This window comes from Mus caroli, unplaced genomic scaffold (genome assembly GCF_978045245.1).
Source record: "Mus caroli unplaced genomic scaffold, Mus_caroli_1 scaffold_11, whole genome shotgun sequence".
NCBI classification, from domain to species: domain Eukaryota; kingdom Metazoa; phylum Chordata; class Mammalia; order Rodentia; family Muridae; genus Mus; species Mus caroli.
Window position 1 is genome coordinate 3,748,669 of NW_028227266.1, and position 22,722 is coordinate 3,771,390.

Below are 22,722 nucleotides of genomic sequence, written 5' to 3' on the forward strand. Positions count from 1 at the left end.
CTTAAAGAATTACAGGAGAACATGGCTAAAGAGTTACATGTCCTTAAAGAAAAACAGGATAACACAATCAAACAGGTAGAAGTCCTTAAAGAAAAACAGGAAAACACAATCAAACAGGTAGAAGTCCTTAAAGAAAAACAGGATAACACAATCAAACAGGTAGAAGTCCTTAAAGAAAAACAGGAAAACACATCCAAACAGATGATGGAAATGAACAAAACCATACTAGACCTAAAAAGGGAAGTAGACACAATAAAGAAAACCCAAAATGAGGCAACACTGGAGATAGAAACCCTAGGAAAGAAATCTGGAACCATAGATGCGAGCATCAGCAACAGAATACAAGAGATGGAAGAGAGGATCTCAGGTGCAGAAGATTCCATAGAGAACATCGGCACAACAATCAAGGAAAATGTAAAACGCAAAAAGATCCTAAATCAAAACATCCAAGAAATACAGGAAACGATGAGAAGACCAAACCTACGGATAATAGGAGTGGATGAGAATGAAGATTTTCAACTCAAAGGACAAGCAAACATCTTCAACAAAATTATAGAAGAAAACTTCCCAAACCTAAAGAAAGATGCCCATGAACATACAAGAAGCCTACAGAACTCCAAATAGACTGGACCAGAAAAGAAATACCTCCCGACACATAATAATCAGAACAACAAATGCACTAAATAAAGATAGAATACTAAAAGCAGTAAGAGAAAAAGGCCAAGTAAAATATAAAGGCAAGCCTATCAGAATTACACCAGATTTTTCACCAGAGACTATGAAAGCCAGAAGATCCTGGACAGATGTTATACAGACACTAAAAGAACACAAATTCCAGCCCAGGCTACTATACCCAGCCAAACTCTCAATTAACATAGATGGAGAAACCAAAGTATTCCACGACAAAACCAAATTCACACATTATCTCTCCACGAATTCAGCCCTTCAAAGGATAATAACAGGAAAAAACCAATACAAGGACGGGAACCACGCCCTAGAAACAACAAGAAGGTAATCCCTCAACAAACCTAAAAGAAGACAGCCACAAGAACAGAATGCCAACTTTAACAACAAAAATAACAGGAAACAACAATTACTTTTCCTTAATATCTCTTAATATCAATGGACTCAACTCCCCGATAAAAAGACATAGACTAACAAACTGGCTACACAAACAAGATCCAACATTTTGCTGCTTACAGGAAACTCATCTCAGAGAAAAAGATAGACACTACCTCAGAATGAAAGGCTGGAAAACAATTTTCCAAGCAAATGGTATGAAGAAACAAGCTGGAGTAGCCATTCTAATATCTGATAAGATTGACTTCCAACCCAAAGTCATCGAAAAAGACAGGGAGGGGCACTTCATACTCATCAAAGGTAAAATCCTCCAAGAGGAACTATCAATCCTGAATATCTATGCTCCAAATACAAATGCAGCCACATTCATTAAAGAAACTTTAGTAAATCTCAAAGCACACATTGCACCTCATACAATAATAGTGGGAGACTTCAACACACCACTTTCACCAATGGACAGATCATGGAAACAGAAACTAAACAAGGACACAGTGAAACTAACAGAAGTTATGAATCAAATGGATCTGGCAGATATCTACAGAACATTCTATCCTAAAACAAAAGGATATACCTTCTTCTCAGCACCTCATGGTACCTTCTCCAAAATTGACCACATAATTGGTCACAAAACAGGCCTCAACAGATACAATAATATTGAAATTGTCCCATGCATCCTATCAGATCACCATGGACTAAGGCTGATCTTCAATAACAAAATAAATAATAGAAAGCCAACATTCACGTGGAAACTGAACAACACTCTTCTCAATGATACCTTGGTCAAGGAAGGAATAAAGAAGGAAATTAAGGACTTTTTAGAGTTCAATGAAAATGAAGCCACAACATACCCAAACTTATGGGATGCAATGAAAGCATTTCTAAGAGGAAAACTCATAGCTCTGAGTGCCTCCAAAAAGAAACTAGAGAGAGCACACATTAGCAGCTTGACAACACACCTAAAAGCACTAGAACAAAAGGAAGCAAACTCACCCAAGAGGAGTAGACGGCAGGAAATAATCAAACTCAGGGGCGAAATCAACCAAGTGGAAACAAGAAAAACTATTCAAAGAATCAACCAATCAAGGAGCTGGTTCTTTGAGAAAATCTACAAGATAGATAAACCCTTAGCCAGACTCACTAGAGGGCACAGGGAAAGCATTCTAATTAACAAAATCAGAAATGAAAAAGGAGACATAACAACAGATCCTGAAGACATCCAAAACACCATCAGATCCTTCTACCAAAGGCTATACTCAACAAAACTGGAGAACCTGGATGAAATGGAGAAGTTCCTAGACAGATACCAGGTACCAAAGTTGAATCAAGATCAGGTTAATGATCTAAACAGCCCTATATCCCCCAAAGAAATAGAAGCAGTCATTAATAGTCTCCCAACCAAAAAAAGCCCAGGACCTGATGGATTTAGTGCAGAGTTCTATCAGACCTTCAAAGATCTAATCCCAGTTCTTCACAAACTATTCCACAAAATAGAAACAGAAGGTACTCTACCCAACTCATTCTATGAAGCCACAATTACTCTGATACCTGAACCACAAAAAGACCCAACAAAGATAGAAAACTTCAGACCAATATCCCTTATGAATATTGATGCAAAAATCCTCAATAAAGTTCTTGCTAACCGAATCCAAGAACACATCAAAACAATCATCCATCCTGACCAAGTAGGTTTCATCCCAGGGATGCAGGGATGGTTCAATATACGGAAATCCATCAACGTAATCCAGTATATAAACAAACTCAAAGACAAAAACCACATGGTCATCTCGTTAGATGCGGAAAAAGCATTTGACAAGATCCAACACCCATTCTTGATAAAAGTCTTGGAAAGATCAGGTATTCAAGGCCCATACCTAAACATGATAAAAGAAATCTACAGCAAACCAGTAGCCAACATCAAAGTAAATGGTGAGAAGCTTGAAGCAATCCCTCTAAAATCAGGGACTTGACAAGGCTGCCCACTTTCTCCATACCTATTCAACATTGTACTTGAAGTCCTAGCCAGAGCAATTCGACAACAAAAGGAGATCAAAGGGATACAAATTGGAAAAGATGAAGTCAAAATATCACTTTTTGCAGATGATATGATAGTATATATAAGTGACCCTAAAAATTCCACCAGAGAACTCCTAAGCCTGATAAACAGCTTCGGTGAAGTAGCTGGATATAAAATTAACTCAAACAAATCAATGGCCTTTCTCTACACAAAGAATAAACAGGCTGAGAAAGAAATTAGGGAAACAACACCCTTCTCAATAGTCACAAATAATATAAAATATCTTGGCGTGACTCTAACTAAGGAAGTGAAAGATCTGTATAATAAGAACTTCAAGTCTCTGAAGAAAGAAATTATAGAAGATCTCAGAAGATGGAAAGATCTTCCATGCTCATGGATTGGCAGGATCAACATTTTAAAAATGGCTATCTTGCCAAAAGCAATCTACAGTTTCAATGCAATCCCCATCAAAATTCCAACTCAATTCTTCAACGAATTAGAAAGTGCAATCTGCAAATTCATCTGGAATAACAAAAAACCTAGGATAGCAAAAACTCTTCTCAAGGATAAAAGAACCTCTGGTGGAATCACCATGCCAGACCTAAAGCTTTACTACAGAGCAATTGTGATAAAAACTGAGTGGTACTGGTATAGTGACAGACAAATAGACCAATGGAATAGAATTGAAGACCCAGAAATGAACCCACACACCTACGGTCACTTGATCTTCGACAAGGGAGCTAAAAACATCCAGTGGAAGAAAGACAGCATTTTCAACAAATGGTGCTGGCACAACTGGTTGTTAACATGTAGAAGAATGTGAATCGATCCATTCCTATCTCCTTGTACTAAGGTCAAGTCTAAGTGGATCAAAGAACTTCACATAAAACCAGAGACACTGAAACTTATAGAGGAGAAAGTGGGGAAAAGCCTTGAAGATATGGGCACAGGGGAAAAATTCTTGAATAGAACAGCAATGGCTTGTGCTGTAAGATCGAGAATTGACAAGTGGGACCTCATGAAACTGCAAAGCTTCTGCAAGGCAAAAGACACCATCAATAAGACAAAAAAACCACCAACAGATTGGGAAAGGATCTTTACCTATCCTAAATCAGATAAGGGACTAATATCCAATATATATAAAGAACTCAAGAAGGTGGACTCCAGAAAGTCAAATAAACCCATTAAAAAATGGGGCTCAGAACTGAACAAAGAATTCTCACCTGAAGAATACCGAATGGCAGAGAAGCACCTGAAAAAATGTTCAACATCCTTAATCATCAGGGAAATGCAAATCAAAACAACCCTGAGATTCCACCTCACACCAGTCAGAATGGCTAAGATCAAAAATTCAGGTGACAGCAGATGCTGGCGAGGATGTGGAGAAAGAGGAACACTCCTCCATTGTTGGTGGGATTGCAAGCTTGTACAACCACTCTGGAAATCAGTCTGGCGGTTCCTCAGAAAATTGGACATAGTACTACCGGAGGATCCAGCAATACCTCTCCTGGGCATATATCCAGAAGATGTCCCAACTGGTAAGAAGGACACATGCTCCACTATGTTCATAGCAGCCCTATGTATAATAGCCAGAAACTGGAAAGAACCCAGATGTCCCTCAACAGAGGAATGGATACAGAAATTATAGTACATTTACACAATGGAGTACTACTCAGCTATTAAAAAGAATGAATTTATGACATTCCTAGCCAAATGGATGGACCTGGAGGGCATCATCTTGAGTGAGGTAACACAATCACAAAGGAACTCACACAATATGTACTCACTGATAAGTGGATATTAGCCCAAAACTTAGGATACCCAAGATATAAGATACAATTCACTAAATGCATGAAACTCAAGAAGAATGAAGACCAAAATGTAGACACTGTGCCCTTTCTTAGAATTGGGAACAAAACACCCATGGAAGGAGTTACAGAGACAAAGTTTGGAGCTGTGATGAAAGGATGGACCATCTAGAGACTGCCATATCCAGGGATCCATCCCATAATCAGCTTCTAAACGCTGACACCATTGCATACACTAGCAAGATTTTGCTGAAAGGACCCAAATATAGCTGTCTCTTGTGAGACTATGCAGGGGCCTAGCAAACACAGGAGTGGATGCTCACAGTCAGCTATTGGATGTATCACAGGGCTCACAATGGAGAAGCTAGAGAAAGTACCCAAGGAGCTAAAGGGATCTGCAACCCTATAGTTGGAACAACATGATGAACTAACCAGTACCCCGGAGCTCTTGTCTCTAGCTGCATATGTATGGAAAGATGGCCTAGTCGGCCATCAATGGAAAGAGAGGCCCATTGGACTTGCAAACTTTATATGCCCCCATATAGGGGAATGCCAGGGCCAAAAGAATGGGAATGGGTGGGTAGGGAAGTGGGGGGCGCTATGGGGGACTTTTGGGATAGCATTGGAAATGTAATTGAGGAAAATATGTAATAAAAAATATTAAAACTTTAAAAAAAAAGGAATAACCACTTAGATAAACCCTGAAACCTATAGACATGATATACTACTCTGTGCTGGCCAAGTGAGCCTGTCACCATGCAGTCTGCCCACACTCCTGTCTTCTGTTAGTGTGTTAATATACACATTGATAATCAGCATTTCCTCTGGGGACTTCATAAGCTTCCTCCACATTAACCTAATACTTATCCACTCCTAATTTTAGATGAAAAATCAAGGGCAGACAGAGAAGAAATTTATTCACCTTGGTCCAACCCTGGGAACGTTTCTCATAGAGATAAGGTATATTAAGGTATTATATGAATACATACACACATATGCATCCACATAGTATCTGCTGAACAAGGGCAAGTTACTTTTCTTTCTGTCTCATTCTTGGCAGCTTCCCTTGAAGTACAGAGTTGGAGTATAAGAAACCCAGGACTATGATGTCCTCTGACATTCTCTGTCCTTTAGCTCAATGACTGCCAATTCCTTTGTAGAGTCAGTTATAAGACACAACAGCATGTATGTATTTGCTGTCACACTGGCATGTTATCATCCCTCTGGGAAATGTGGCATCTAATCTAACCAGGAAAATTAAACACTTGATTCATTCCAACATATATATAATCTCCTTTTATCTAGACTGGCTGGAGGCATTTGCCTCCCACACTGACTCACTAAGTAGCAGTCACATGTCCCAAGAACAGATCCTCACAGAGACACTAAAGGGTCTCTCCATTTACATAGACAAATGGTTGTTGGAAATCAGTGCAGTCTCTTCTATGAAACAAGTACTAACTAGAAGGAGACAGAACCAGGGCATCTGGCTGGCTGAGGATGTAAGGTTTCACGATAATGAACAGATAATAACATACAGATAATAACATACAAAAGACATTGCTGTATATGCCCATCATGTGCACATTTCTACATGAATTTTATCGTTCAAAAATAAGTTTCGACCATGTTCAGGTACTGGAAATGCATGGGAAATCACTACTTCCACCTACCAAAATGCTGCACGAGTTTGGGAGAGAGATGGAATATGGAAAAATGCTTTTCTTGTTCCTTTGGTTTAGTACATCAATTATTGAAGAATTAAAAAACTGCTTCAAGTAGGACTGAAGAACTCTAAGATCAAAATAGTTATCTACACGTCCTCCATAAATAGAATTTTCAAGTAAGCCGTGTACAAATTCCCACTGTACATCTTTGGTACCTATGAGAAAAACAGATACTTTTATTAATTTTACTTTTTAAAAAGATTTTCTTTATTCAGAATTTCATATAGGTATGCAATGAAATATGATTAAATCTTTCCCATACATGAATGTCCCCTCCCCAATTTTATGTCTTTTTTCCCCTTTTGGTAAGCAACTAAGTGCAGCCAGTACTGCATATGTATGCCTGGGGATAGGGCCATTCACTGGAGCATGGGAATACTATAAGTGGCCACATCCTCCAAAAAAGGATTTTCCCTTCCCAAGCAACTGCCAATAGCCCCACAGTAAGTCATGCACCCTGTAGATCATTTACTCTGTTCATGCTGGAATTCCTTCTGGCTTGTTTTGTTTTGTTTTGTTTGTTATGCAGTAACAAAAGCTGCTGTGGGTTCCCAGGCCAGAATGCAGCACTGCACAGTCCCTTACCTTCACTGTAATCATTAGGATACAATAATAGATTGTAATATATCTCAGTGATTTCTGTAAATGATCTCTAAATATCTAGTGGACATTTTCTTTCCAGTTATAAGATTTTATACTTATCAAAATAATCAAGTTATGAATATGACAAGCTGAGATCCAGGAGTCTGGGTCACCATAACGAGAAAATTATAAAATCCTACAAATTTGGAGTGCAAACAGAGTATTCTGAATACAGGGGCATCCTAACTAACCTATCTAGTAATGCCTAATTAATTTGGAGCCCCCTTTGGCAAAACCTGATCCAAATAGAACTTCATTCAGAACAGCTGTCCAATATATTTTATTAAGCAAATAGGTAGGCACAGAACAGAGACTTGTGCTTGGTGAAACAAGCATCTCCTAAGAAAATCTGATTAAATGGGGAGTCTGTAGCAGGAGTTCACACAGTAGCCTTCTACCTGTTATAGTCTACAGCTAATCAGCTGCATTCTAGGAAGAGAGAGCTGGAGCACGGGGGCAGGCTACAGATGACTGGCAGCAAGTCCATCCCTCACAGTCCAAAAATAAACACAAGCACACAGAAAAGCAAGCTCTTTCCTATATCACTACTCAATTGTGCAGCAGAAACACACTGCAGTCGTGGCAGTAACAACAGAATGAGGAAGGAAGTCTTGGTTCCTCAGTAAATAGAATAGACATGTAAGTATATTCAAATGACCAGTGAATCTCATTACCATTACTGATGTGCTACTACTCTTCATTTTTCTATTTCACCACTATAAAATTCAGAGACAGTCACAGAACTCTAAACCTTGAGACATAAGTGATTTTGTCACTTTTTTTTTTTTTAACAGAACTAGGCTACCCACACTGTAGAGAAAAGAGAAGGTGGCCACAGCTGGAACCTTAATATCAACAGTGCCTAAGAAGCAGGGGATGTCACCATGACCCAATTTCCCACACTACCTTCATCTTCCCTAGCTGATACAGTCATAATGGCAGGCACTGCTAACACAGTTACCAAGGAATGCAGAAACAAGAGCTTACTTTCAATTTATTAAGAAAATGCCAGCACATGACTGCAGTAATTTTATATTGAAAAAAAATCTTGTTTTTCTTTTAGACTTGTTCTCTAAACAAAATTTGTTGTTCAAGTTTAAAAAATGAGAAATTATAAAAAAACAAACAAACAAAAAGACAGCCAACAATTACTGCAGTGGTTTCTTAAATTTGCACAGTAAGTGTGTTAAAGTTAAAGGTCAGGTGTTCCAGGTGGTTTTCTTATCCTAGACGTCCATTCTGATCTCTTTACTAAAAACAAGTTACAGAACAATGTCTACTGCCTATGATGCACACATGATAGACATTAACATGCAGGTAATAAACAAAGGACCGCACTGTGGGTTACAATCTAGTAAACTTTGTCATATGTTTGGCTGTCTGAATATAGGAAACCCAAGGAAGAAAGCCTTACCATCCAGATGGACTGCTGCACACACAGTGACACAGGGTGTTTAAAAGGGGAGTAAAAAAGCAATGGGGACTAGATAAGCAGTCACACACATGGCTAAGGCTTTAGGGCAGATAAACAGAACCAGAGTGTGACATGAAAATGGGAAAATATCCTGCCAAAGAATAGGATCACTGAGAAAATGAGAGAGGTTTAAGAGCATGAATGACCATGCCATCCACTGAAACAGGGGACTTGGTAAAGAGCAGTTGGACAAGGCAACAAGGATGACAGGGAATGTGGGGACAGATTTGTAAATTGTGGTTAGAGCGTTCAAGTTTAAATGTCTATTGATCTAATCTGCTCTTGGATTCACAGTGTTTCTGAGCTCTAATGCCCCCTGGTCTCAGGAACGCACAGTGTAATCTAGGCTGGGTGATAAGTCTCAAGCCTCATTCCTGCACCGCTCTTGCAGACTTACTTAGCAGTTCCTCCAGGACTGCACAGCTTCTTAGTTCTAGCCCTGCAGTGCTGTGATCCAGAGTATTAATTACTTAGAAAGAGAACTGAATGACTCATTGGAAACAATTTTTATATAAAAAACATGGTAGGCCACACAATGAACACACACTGTTTCTAGTTTTGTCTCCTGGAAAGTACAGGTAAATCAGAATTCCAATGCATTAGATCAAACCCACAGTGGACAACTCAAGAACCTTCTGAGAGAAGAGGCATAGCAATCAGGACATTCAAATACCAAATACAAAGCAAAACCCAGAATTTGTGGTAGGAATTAAGGCATGTGTGTAAAACCGTATCATGAGCAGTAAGTAGTCAGATCCAGTCTCACCATCGAAGAGCCTGTCAATGACATGGTACCCGGCTCGAAGATCTGATAAGGAAAACTCATAAAACTTGGTCCAACCCTGTTACAACAAATGTAAGATACAGTGAAATCAAAGGCAGATCTCTACATAGCACCACCTCCTAAATTTAAGAATAGCATTCACTATATACTATAAAATAAAACCTTTAGAAATCAATGCACTGACCACAAAAACATGAAATGATTTTATAATTCTACTTTAGTTTTTATCACTAATGTACCTCAGTAAAGTCTGAGTACAAACTGAAGTAGAACACTTTTTAATCTGTATACCATATGTGTATTAATATATCTCTTATACCTTGATGCTTCAAAACTAAACATTTTCCCCACAAACATGAAACCACAACTAATGCTAAAAAAAGTCCTAAAAGCATTATGTTGTTTCTGTACATTCATTTATATAATATACCCAAAGAGTTATCAAATAGCTATAATGTTCATACAAAAACATTCCTAAAACAGAAACAATATAAAATATGAAAGTAATTTCTATGGCGTTTTCATTAACTTTACCAATTACATAATAAAATACCTTTAAACTAAATTTAAAAAGAATTTGGGCAGAGTTAGTATTTAGGAATGTATCAGTATTGATTAACCACACAAAAATATTGATTTTGAGTCTAGGTTACCTCACTCAGAATGATATTATCTAGTTCCATCCATTTGCTTACAAAATGCATGATGTCTTTGATTTTAATAGCTGAGTAGTACTCCACTATGCAAATGAACCTCATTTTCTGTTGAGGCACATGTGGCTTATTTATAGCTTCTGGCTATTATAAATAAGGCTGCTACGAACACAGAGGAGCATGTGTCCTTGTTATACATTGGAGCATATTTTGTGTATATGCCTAATAGTGGTATAGCTGGGTCTGCAGGTAGAACTAGTTCGAGTTTTTCTGAGGAATTGCCAGATTGATTTCCAAAGTGGTTGTTCCAGCTTGCAATACCAATGCAATGGAGGACTGTTCCTCTTTCTCCATATCCTTGCCAGCATCTGCTGTAACCTGAGTTCTTGATCTTAGCCATTCTGATTGGTGTTAAGGTGGAATCTCAGGGTTGTTTTGATTTGCATTTCCCTGATGACTAAGGATGTTGAATATTTCTTTAGGTGCTTCTTGGCTATTCAAGATTTCTCAGCTGCGAATTCTTTGTTTAGCTCTGTACCCCCTTTTTCAATAGGGTTATTTGGTTTTCCAGAGTCTAAGTTCTTGAGTTCTTAATATATTTTGGATATGAACCCTCTTTCAGATGTAGAGTAGGAAAAGATCTTTTCCCAATCTGTAGGTTGCTGTTTTGTCCTATTGACAGTGTCCTTTGACTTACAGAGGATTTTTTCTTTCATGAGCTCCCATATATCTCTATATTTGATCTTAGAGCCTTAGCCTTTGGTGCTCTGTTCAAGAAAATTTTCCCTTGTGCCAATGTGTTCAAGGCTATTTCCCACTTTCTTTTCTGTTAGTTTCAGTGTATCTGGTTTTATGTGGAGGTCCTTGTTCCACTTGGACTTGAGCTTTGTTCAAGGAGATATAAATGGATCAATTTGCATCCTTCTACATGCTTACTGCCAATTGAGCCAGCGCCATTTGCTGAAAATGCTTTCTTTTTTTCACTGTATGGTTTAGCCTTTTTTGTCAAAGATTAAGTGACCAAAGGTGTGTGGGTTTATTTCTGGGTCTTCACTTATATCCCACTGATATGTCTGTCTCTGAATCAATATCATGAGGTTTTTGTCATTACTGCCCTGTCATACAGCTTGAGGTCAGGGATGGTGATTCCCCCAGAAATTTTCTTATTGTTGAGAATAGTTTTCACTATCCTGAGTTTTTTTGTTATTCCAGATTAATTTCAGAAATGCTCTTTCTATCTCTGTGAAGAATTGAGTTAGGATTTTGATGGTTGCACTGAATCTGTAGACTGCTTTTGGTAAGTTGGCTATTTTTACTATGTTAAACCTGCTAATCCATAAGCATGGGAAATCTTCTCATCTTCTGAGGTTGTCTTTGATTTCTTTCCTTAGCAACTTGAAGTTCTTGTCATAAAGATCTTTCACTTCCTTGGTTAAAGTCACAAGAAGAAATTTTATATTATTTGTAACTATTGTGAAGGGTGTTGTTTCCCTAATTTCTTTCTCAACCTGTTTATTCTTTGTGTAGAGAAAGGCTACTCATTTGTTAAGAGTTAATTTTATATCCAGTCACTTTGCTAAAGGGATTTATCAGTTGTCAGAGTTATCTGGCAGAATTTTTTCGGTTTCTTATGTATGATATCATATCATCTGCAAATAGTGATACCTTGACTTCTTTCTTTCTTTCTTTCTTTCTTTCTTTCTTTCTTTCTTTCTTTCTTTCTTTCTTTCTTTCTTTCTTTCTGATTTGTGTCCTTTTGACCTCCTTTTGTTGTCTTAATTGCTCTAGCTAGAACTTCAAGTACTATATTCAATAAATAGGGAGAGAGTGGGCAGCATTCTCTAGTCCCTGATTTTAGTGGGATTGCTTCAAGTTTCTCTTCAGTTACCTATATGGTACGTACTTACTGATAAGTGGATATTAGCCCCAAAGCTCAGAATACCCAATATACAACTCACAGACCATACCATATGAAGCTTAACAAGAAGGAAGGCCAAAGTGTGGATGCTTCAATCCAACTTAGAAAGGGGAACAAAATAATTATAGAAGTAAGGGAGTGAGAGACCGGGTTGGGAGAGGGAACTGGGAGGGAAAAATAAGGGGAGGCAGGACCAGGTATTAGGAGAGACAGGAGAGAAGTGCAGAGGACCAGGAGAATGAATAGAAATAAGTAGCAATAGTAGAGTGGAGAACTCTACTATTGAGTAGGAGGTGGGGTGGGGGTGGGGGCAATAGAAAGTACCAGATGTCAGGGATGCAAGAGGATGCAGGACCCAATGGGGATGACATTAGGTGAAATAACCAATAGCAGGAAGACGAAACCTGAAGAGACCACCTCTAGTAGATAGACATGGTCCCCATTAGAGGGATGGGGCCACTCACCCATGTCAAAAACTGTAACTGAGGATTGTTCTTGTCTAAAGGAAATTCAGGAACAAAAAAATGAGCAGAGATGAAGGAATGGCCATCCAGAGACTGCCCTACCTTGGGAATCTATCCTATCTGCAGACACCAAATCCCCAACTATTGCTGATGACAAGAAGGGCTTGTGGACAGTCCACTGAGAGGTTCCACCAACTAAGACAGATGCAGATACTCACAGCCCAGGGACAACAAATGGAAGAGTTAGGGGAGGGGATGAAGGAGCTGAAGGGGATTGCAACCCCATAGGAAGAAAAACAGTATCAACTAATGGGACCCCACAGAGCTCCCAGGGACTAAACTATTAACCAAAGAGTATATATGGGTGGGTCCATGGCTCCCACTACATGGGTTGCAGAGGATGGCCTTATCGGGCATCGATAGGAGGAGAGACACTTGGTCCTATGGAGACTTGTTGCTCCAGGGAAGGGGAATTCTAGAAGGGTGAGATGGGAGTAGGTGGGTGGGTGGCTGAGCACCCTCTTAGAGGGAAAGAGGAGGGAGGAAGGGTGTAGTAATCAGCAAAGGGGAGACAGGAAGGGGGATAAGATTTGAAATATAAATAAATAATTAAAAAAATAATTCTTAAATGTTCATTGTAGATACGATTCTAAGCATGTAAGAATAAACCCAAACACTAATCTAATTCCATGCAGCTTCCAAGAAAATGTACAGATAACATGTAAAACTCATCTATATAAGTTTGTCAGTGAGAAATATACTTGTTACATATATGAGAAAGATCTGATCTAATATAGGAGATAAGGACAGTCAGTCCATGGGAACAGGAGATAATGGATACAAAAGTAAATATATTTGAAAAATTCTGCAAGATATTAACCTGTTGGAACTAAATTGTAATGTAAGTGGAAATAACCAAGAAGAATACTATAGGATAGTTTGAAGTCTGCAGAATACAGCCCTGAAAGAATAGCAAGCTGAGAAAGGATTATCATGTAATCAAGAAACAAAAGCCATAATACCTTAATTAAGGTCCCTACCAATTCCAGTCTATACAAGTTGCAACTGTGATTTGAAGTAAAACAGAGCTCGATAATGGATAAGGAGAAAAGTGAGCAGAGGGTCCACCAAGAACACTTCCTGGAAGACTAACTTGAGAGAGCTGAGTGGTGTCAAGGCCTTTTACTAAGGCTATCCTGAAAGAAATAGCCATGGAGATTCCATGTTTGAAGTTTGAAGTATCTATTAAGATACAGCACTGGAGTGGTCTCTGATGTTCACTGATTGGGTCACATGTAGTATTCATTTATTAATTCAATGGCATATGAAGCATATAACCATACATTATACAGTATGGAATACTAGCAGAAAAATACTGAATTAGAAACAAACTAAAGAGTTACAAACCAAATTATGTCATGACCATACCTTTAAGTACCAAAAAATAAACATATACTAATAATAAATGAGGTGCGCATGCTATACTATAACATGCTCATAGTTACCTGTGGAATATAATTTCTTCTTTCCTGACAGGCAGCATGAAACCATGCTAAGCTAAAAAGAGCATGAGCTCGGTGTATGTTATCTCTTTTGCTAATTTGCTCAGGAGTCCAAGACTCATAAGTGCGCATCAAATTCTTCTTCAAACCTGGAGGTGACTACAAGAAGAGAATATGAACAGATTGCTTATTGCTTAATATATTACAAATACAGTCAAACTGCATCAACATATTTTCTTCTTAGTGAAGAAACTTTTTCTCCAAAAGCTCAATGTAGTTTTCTGATACTTCAAAGTGTACAAATATAAACATAGCCTTACAACTTGCACCAAATAATTCATATTTTTTGCAAATCCATAGTATTTTCAAAATAAAATAACTATTTCACCAAATGTACTAAAAATAACCAAGTGCATTTCACAAAATCATTACAATTTTCTTGTTTATTAAACTAAAGTTGCTATTTTGTAATAACAGTGTAAATCTGTATGCTAACACAAGAGAGGTACAAAATGAATGAAAATTTTCCTTTAATGTTATTTAAACCTTCAATTCAACCTAGTATAATTACTAATAAGTTACAGATTATCTTTTAAAAATAAACATAATTTTACATATGGAGTATATGATGGATCTGCCTGTGACTGAAGTTTGGGGAATATGAATAGGTAAATGTGGTTATAGAGCTCTACAACAAAATTAGCCAGTTAAAAAGGAGAAAAGGAAATGCCTTAGACATTTCTCCAAAGAATAGCCACAAACATTCAACAAGCATAAGACAATGATAAGTACCACTCATCATCATGGAAATCCAGATCAAACTCTCAAGGATTTATTAGTTAACATCAATCAGGATGACCATCATGGGGTTATTAAAATTAGATGCTGGCAAAGATGCATAGAACTGGAGCATTGTGCATGAGAATATAATCTCTATGAAAGTGTTGTGGGAAAAAACATAACGGTTCTTCAGAACATTACAAACAGAATCAACACATGATCCAGAAAATAGTTAAGATGGTAAATTTTCTATTGTGGAATTTGGCTTCTTTTCTATTTTTGAAAATAACATTAAAATCTTTTTCTATATCTCATGCTATTATAATTTGTATCTCTTATAAGTTTTAAAAGTACATTTTATAGTTTTGAATAATAGTTAAAGGCAACACATATAATATTGTTCTTCTATACCTAAGAATGGGACTTTGAAACACCTTACCTCATATGTTATCTTCAGACTTGACTGGAGTAATATGGGGGTAAAGTTGGGATGAACTTCTGCAGTGAGCCACAGACGAAAGCTGTCTTTAGGCTGAAGAGTATTCAATTCCTTTTTGCAAACAAATAAAAAGGTATTTCAACACACACACACACACACACACACACACTTTATGACCCTGTGTCTTATTTCAATGTTTCTTAAATACTTGAATCATATTTCCTTTAATGTTTTATCTTGTCTATTATAGAATAGACAGATAATGTAACAAACAAGAACATGCATCTGAAAGCAGTTACCCTGAGCTGACACCCGAACTTGTTGTGTGCCCTTAGGATCTAGACTTCAGAGCACCTCTAAGCAAGTATCTACACCACAGGAATTGTGGCAACCATGTCAAGCAGGGCCAGGAGTACAATAAATACAAATTCAGCCTCAGCTACAGAAACTAGTAAGCCTAAGCTGCCAGCTAGACTCATGGGCTCATTGTTTCTATTCCACTGTCACAGTTAGGCAACATTATCAATGCCTGACAAAGTCCATCTTAAAGAGCATCATATAAGCTCACCTGTCGTGGTCCTTCATATTGCATGCTTAAGTCATTTATTGGTGCACTCTTCCTTCCTGGTATGTACCTTTTGGTAAGTTGGAAACTTCTTGTTTGTTACCATATAATCTAAGAACCATGTTTAAGTAGAGCACCCTCTCTACTCTTCATTCTTTCTACTTCGGTTCCATGATTTTACCAAGGCCAATGAATGTACATATTCATCAACCAGAAGTTATGTATTAGTGTGGTCTGTCTCCAGGTAGAAATCCTGCATGTAACCAGCCTCCACACAAATCTTGTTTCCCCTCACATATGTAATAAGGATCTACTACTTGAGTGAACAACTTACAGGGCAGCCTGAGCTACTGAGTGAGTCCCTGTCAAAAATGAAACAAACAACAAAGCCCTGATTGTTCTAAAAGACAGTGAAAATGAAAAATCAAAATGTAATTCCATCTTTGCCCAACTCTAATATTCATGATCAGGGCCATGTAAAATGTAAAGTCAAGAGGACAAAACATTGCCATAGGAACATTGTGCTTGCTAAAAATTAAAATTGGTATGATGAATTCACATCTCACACTTTTAAAATGTAAAGTTTTTCAGAATTTTACATTACAAAATTAAAGAGGAATGCTAATTTGTGGTTTGGCTAGATTTACAGTATTCTTATAAATTTAGAGACAAATATCTTAAGAGGAAAGAAATGAAATCAAAAATTGTTTTCAACTTTTGGAATATCTACTTGGTATGTTTCAAGGAGTTCAAGCTAAGATTTGTTTCCAAGGCATAAACTATAGTTATGCTGACTTAGTGTCTCTCAATCAACTTTTTAGAACAGAAAGCAAGACTTTAGAGGTCTTTATACCCTAAAAATACTCGTGAGATATTAGATATGAATCATGTTTTTTTATATACTAGTGGTTTTTATAGACATTATTATATTATTTAGACAGCTTTTGGTTTCTAATCTATGTCTTCTTCTATTGATTATAAGTAACAGAACCAGAAGTTCATTAGCTTAGTCATTGGCTAAATCATAGTTGTACCAGTTATCTATGCTGCACCAGTGCTGGTATTGCCAATTTATTAGGACTGTGTACATCTAAACCTCTCACTCAGTGACACAAGAGCAGGGCTCATCTTCTGTTCTGTGTGGTTCCATTCAGTATGCTACTCTGCCAATTTAATTCAACAGTAATTAGAAATCTTGCTGGTAAGGACTTTTTTTTTTTTTTTTGGCTCCTTAAATCTTAACCCTAAGTCATCTAAATCTATTCCCCAACATTGCCCTATGTGGTTGTCCCTGTTCTGTCAGAGACATCCCTGCACCCCTCTCCTGGTGTGCACACCTCTGATATTAGTCTCTATTTGTGCTGCTACAAATATGCATGGTACATTTTTTCTGTCTACAGTTAGCTTCATTCTACTTGGCCCACAGGAATATATCTCTTTGCAGTTATCTCTCCAAAGATCTGACCATCTTTCTTAATTGAGTAATAGACTTTTAACTGTGAGTTTTCATTTAAGCCATATCAACCAATTTGTTCTGTCTGAAGATTGATTCCTCCTGCGAACATGTAAGTTAACATTTCAACTTCCTTAAGTTTATATTTCCTTTAGCTTGCATTTTAGCTTCCTTAAAAATCTAAAATCTCTGTAATTTCCTGACAGGTAACAAAACATGAACATAAATTAATGGTGTAAACTGATTTTCTGCAATCAATCACAGCATGCCCTGTTTTTCCTCTGTAGAAATTTACTAAGCTCTTCTACCAATCTTAATCAACAATTTATTAACTTCCCTTATCTACTGCTTAAAAGTACAGAATTCTGTAGACTTCTTGCTTAAAAAAAAGTCAATTTTGTTTGGCACACATGTAATTTTCAAAAGTGAATTGCCCTTAAATATTTCGTATCATATACTAACTTTCTATTGAAAACTGTCAATTGAACACTGTCAATTGAACACTGATGCAGCTTGGAAATTATATTTTATATACTTGTGCCATACCCATCTCAATCTACCTGTGATGGTTTGAATAAAATGGCCCCCATAGGTATACAGGGAGTGGCACTATTAGGAGATGTGACCTTTTGGAGAAGGTGTGTATATGTTAGAGGCAGTGTGTTACTAGGGTTAGGTTTTGAGATCTCAGATGCTTAAGCCAGGCCCAGTGTTTCACTCTTTCTTCCTGATGCCTGCTGATCCAGTTATAGAACTCACAGTTCCTTCTCCAGTACCAGGTTTGCCTGCATGCCACCTACTTCCTGCCATGATGACAATGGACTAAACTCTGAACAGTAAGATAGCCCCAATTAAATGTTTCCTTGCAGTGGTCATGGAGTCTCTTTATAGAAACAGAGACCCCAAGACACTACCTTCTCCAGAACTGGAAGCCAAGACACCACAAGATGTAAGTTCTTCAAACAGAGCCAATCTCCATTTCGGGCACATTCTTTTAGCATCTGAATTGCTAAATCAGCTTGACCTTGACCCATGGCAACCTACACAAACAAAAACCCGATTGAAAAATATCTGCCAAAACATTCTAATATACCATTGTCTGAGCTTAAGGATAATAATTTCTAAACCTCCATGACTGGCTTTAAAATAAAGTTTTTAAGAAAAGTCAAAAACAAATACCAAGAATTAATCATATTTTGCAAAAACATCAATTTATAGTTCAGATGTGTAGCTTTATCTTCCTGTCTATGTCACTGATCACAGGTAGAGCCTGTGGAAAGGGCTCCTGACTCTCTATCACATATAGATACATACTGTTTCACAAGTGACTGCATGGAAAGCCAAGGGCTTGTCAGGGAAACCCTACAGCCACCCGGAGATGCTTTGGTAGAATTTTTACTTTTTAAACTTTAATGGGTGTGAAGTATTTGAATTTTTAAATTATTGTGTTCATAATGAAAAAGATTTGTTAACTTCCCAAAACCTGACTATAAATTATAAACTATAAAATAATTTTCAAACCTGCATGCAAGTTGACATGAAAGATGAAGAGAATAAACAAAACTCATTCCTTAAGAAAGACAGTATGCTATTGGGTGGATTTTGCTCAAAACATTTATGAATTTCTTTGCTTTCAAGTCAAAGGACTTTCAGGAAAACATTACTGCATTGGTTATAAAAGCACCTAATTGAAAATTTTAAAGTCATTCTCAAAATTTAATTAAATGTATCTATTTCCTATTGTGTAATTACAAGTAAGCACAGTATTTAGAGTCTTATCTCAAGTTACCTCAGAACTCTTGCAAAAGTGAGCAGCTGTGCTGATCTAACATCAGAGTGATGACCTGTTTATGTTGCCCTGCATTCTGCCTCCTGAACCTTCACACCCAGTCCCCTGCTTCCCTTTAAAACACTCTTCTGATTTCACTGGGCTTATCTGGATAGATAACTCAATAGCTTTCACAACTCAAGGTCTTCATTACATCTGCAAGATTCTTTTTGCTAGGCTTGAGTTCTGGATATGGGCACCTTTTGGCTTGTTATACATAATTTTTAATGTCCATTTCTCTGATTGGATCTAGGATCTAGTGTGGGGAGAACATGAAAGACAGAACAAAACTAGTGAGCAATTCCTACCCACCTGGTGATAACACTCACTGCTTCTTTCAGCACTAGCAAGTTCCTGAAGTTCCTGAGAAGGGTCAGCCCCTGGAGAGATTATGATCAAAATGGGTTCAATCTCGAGGGTCTCCTTGTATAAGCGTTTGAGGTTCAGAGGAAGAGGGGATAACTCCTTCAATCCTAAGACATGTATAACAGAAATTAAAGAAGAAAAATAACATTCATTATAAAATTTATTAAAAATAATTACATAAGGTGCATGAACTACCATTCCGAGATAAGTGTAGCTACCAGCCATCATCAAAGAAGCCATTCTGTACAGCAAAAGGAGAGCATCTAAGAACACCACAACTGGACACAATGCAGACAGCAATGGATCATTGGGCAGCCAAGCCCCAATGGATACATCTGCACAACAGCTCCTATACCAATGGTTTAGCAGATAGATCATAAGACACAGAATACAGGAATTTTGCAAAGAAAGAGTCTCTTCTAGAAACAGCTGTATAAACAATATCAGAAAGTGGTACTATTAATAGATATGTTAATGTGGAAAGGAGGAAATTGCATGGGGTCCCACTCCTAAACACAGCAGGCAACTAATGAATGCTAGAAGAAGAGAATCAGCTTTTCCTAGGAACGAGTCTACTACTGGTTGTCCATTGCAGAGTAGTCAGCCTTGAAACCAAATGTACAAAACAAAAATTGACTTAGCGGGTTTGTGTGTCGAAACCAAATGTACACAAACAACAAAAATTGACTTAGTGGGTTTGTGTGTGTGTGTATGTATGTACGTATGTATGCACACATATATGTATTTATGTATGTCACTGAAAATATACACATAACAATTAAAGGAAAAAAGGCTATAAACTTGAGAGTGGAGGGAACAAAGATGGGGCTTGAGAAAGGGGAGGAGATGGGGAAGAAAAGGAATAATGATGATGATGGTGATAACAATAATAACAACAACAATAAAACACCTGTCATTCGTCATTCTGCCATTAACTGTCTACAAATACATTTCTTAGTTCATTACCATAACTTTCTAATTTTGATGTACACAGATGTGCACACTTTACAGTGTGGAATTTTCTTGCCTATCCTATCCAAGAACAAGGTCTTTTTTTTTCTTCCCAGTAATATGTCTTTTATTACAACATTTTTATAACTTAAATTCCCTTTTAAGCTATTAGAAATTCTCATCCAGATAACTATTTTAAAGACATATTTTCCCCCAGATTTTATACAATATGAAGAGCTATAGAGGGTATCTTTGTGCATGCTTCTGTCCCATAAACTGAATTATTTCTTAAATTAAGTTCAGAGATTTTAGTTGATAAGTGAGTCAGATTGTTCATATTTTTAAGATTATTTTATTAAATAAGAGAATATTTAATACAGTTTTCCTAGAAAAGTTGAGTTTATGAATAAATAAATGAAATTATGTTAAAATAAATGTATTTGTCCTTTCTCCTTTTCTTCAGACAGTCCATTGTAGCCCATGCTGGCCTTCAACTTGCTATGTGGAGAATGACCTTAATTTTTGATCCTCCTGTCTCCATCTTCCTAGTGCTGGGGTTACAGACATTCGCACAACCCCTGTACTGGTGATGGGACCTGGGACTTTATGTGTGCTTGGAAAGCTATGTCTCAACTCAGCTGCATCCCCATTCTAAACAAATATATTTTTTAGTTCATTACCATAAGCACAAATTTTATTATTAGCCTTCAAAATTGTGAAGTTAATAACATTTTAAAATTAGTTAAACAAAGCTTGTACTTTCTGAGGCATATGTTATAGCTGGAAGAATGAGTAATAAGCAAATAACAAAATGCCAGATATTAACACAGTTCCAGAAGGAACAGTATGATAAAGAAGGACAAGACGGTGACATGCTATTTCCAAAATGATGAGCGAAATCTTCATGGAACAATCAAATAAAGCAATAAGGGGGTTAGGGTGATGACTGGCTAGAACAGTGTCTGCAAAGGCCTGAGGATACCAGGGCCACACCTGTGCACAAGGATGGACAGAACTACACCTGTGTACCAGGATGGACAGAGCCACAGCTGTGCACAAGGATGGACAGAGCCACACCTGTGCACAAGGATGCACGTCAACTGTTAGACACGTGAGTGAGAGGTCAATGACATCTGAAGTGAGGGCAGAAAGGACCACGTGATGTATTAAGGATGCTTGGGAAGTGAGATATCAGCAGACGTTTTCAAGAAACGTCCTATGGTTTAATATGTCAGGATACTCTAGTTGCTTTGGGGACAATTGAAGCTGTAAAGAGGATAGAAAAAACTGCCACCTCACTCATACCACAGAAAAGGGACAGGTGGTAGGGATGAGACAAGTGGACTCTGAAATACTATGGAACAGCTAAGGTGACAAGATTGGGGTGACAATTTACTTAAGCTGTAGTCATAAAGTAAATGAACTCAGGATAACTTTTGGAGTTAGAATTTAAAACATCTGCAAGTGAACTCTAAGGGAGATATGGTGAGAGAAGTAAATTTGGGAATTTCTAATCTGGGCAGTCGATTAGATGCTTGGATAGAAAAATAAGATGTCTCAACTGAACTAATTTATGCTTTCTATTAGGCATTCATAGAAAACAACAGACTAGTGCTTAGTAACAGAGCCTAGAAACCCAGCTCCTAGGGCAAGGATTTAGGTGTGTACAAAGACACCCAGCTGTTTTCATACTTAATAGTTTTTACTAAATTTTCCTATAGAAAGGCAATCCTATAGAAAGGCAATTTCTGTAGTGATTTTTAAAATTTCTTTGGACCATGCTCTTCAAAAAGCTGAAAAAAAATGACAATCTGAAATGTAAGTAAATTGACAATATTTTGTTTTAGATATGCTTTTAAAAATTACTAATTTTGAAGGCTACATTGCTGAAAACTAAAATATCTGTAAATATTTTACTGTAGTTGTAAAATGTTTCCATTTGAGCCTAAGGTAGTATCTATAAAGTACAAATTTGCCATTCATATTTGAATGCATTCTTTGTAACCCTTATAACAAATAAAAATGAAAAAAAATATACTGCCACAAGAAAAGAATGTTTAAAAGCTCAGTATTTTTACCACAGTATGCCAACTATGTATTAAATTTTGTTAAACACGGAGTGTAATTATGTTCAACAGGAAGAAATATATTATAGCTAAGTGAAGATTATAAGTCTCATGAATAATAAAAACAAATACTGAAAAACCCTAAAGCATTTTTACTAAGGTTAGCATAAAATGAAATGTAAGTTCAAACGAAGTCATCAGGTCAAAG

At 37.2% G+C, this 22,722-nt stretch overlaps 1 protein-coding gene across 3 annotated transcripts in view; it reads right to left on the reverse strand.

Moving 5' to 3' along the window:
• Dync2h1 (dynein cytoplasmic 2 heavy chain 1) overlaps positions 1-22,722 on the reverse strand; it is a 265,134-nt gene that overhangs the window by 72,370 nt on the left and 170,042 nt on the right. For all 3 annotated transcript variants that reach the window (XM_085844392.1, XM_085844391.1, XM_085844390.1), the window contains 6 exons: positions 19,444-19,604; positions 18,218-18,343; positions 15,286-15,396; positions 14,070-14,225; positions 9,512-9,587; positions 6,576-6,784 (listed from right to left, as the gene is read on the reverse strand). In XM_085844392.1, the coding sequence (XP_085700518.1) occupies positions 6,576-6,784; positions 9,512-9,587; positions 14,070-14,225; positions 15,286-15,396; positions 18,218-18,343; positions 19,444-19,604 (839 nt within the window). The remainder of the gene's footprint in view (positions 1-6,575; positions 6,785-9,511; positions 9,588-14,069; positions 14,226-15,285; positions 15,397-18,217; positions 18,344-19,443; positions 19,605-22,722) is intronic.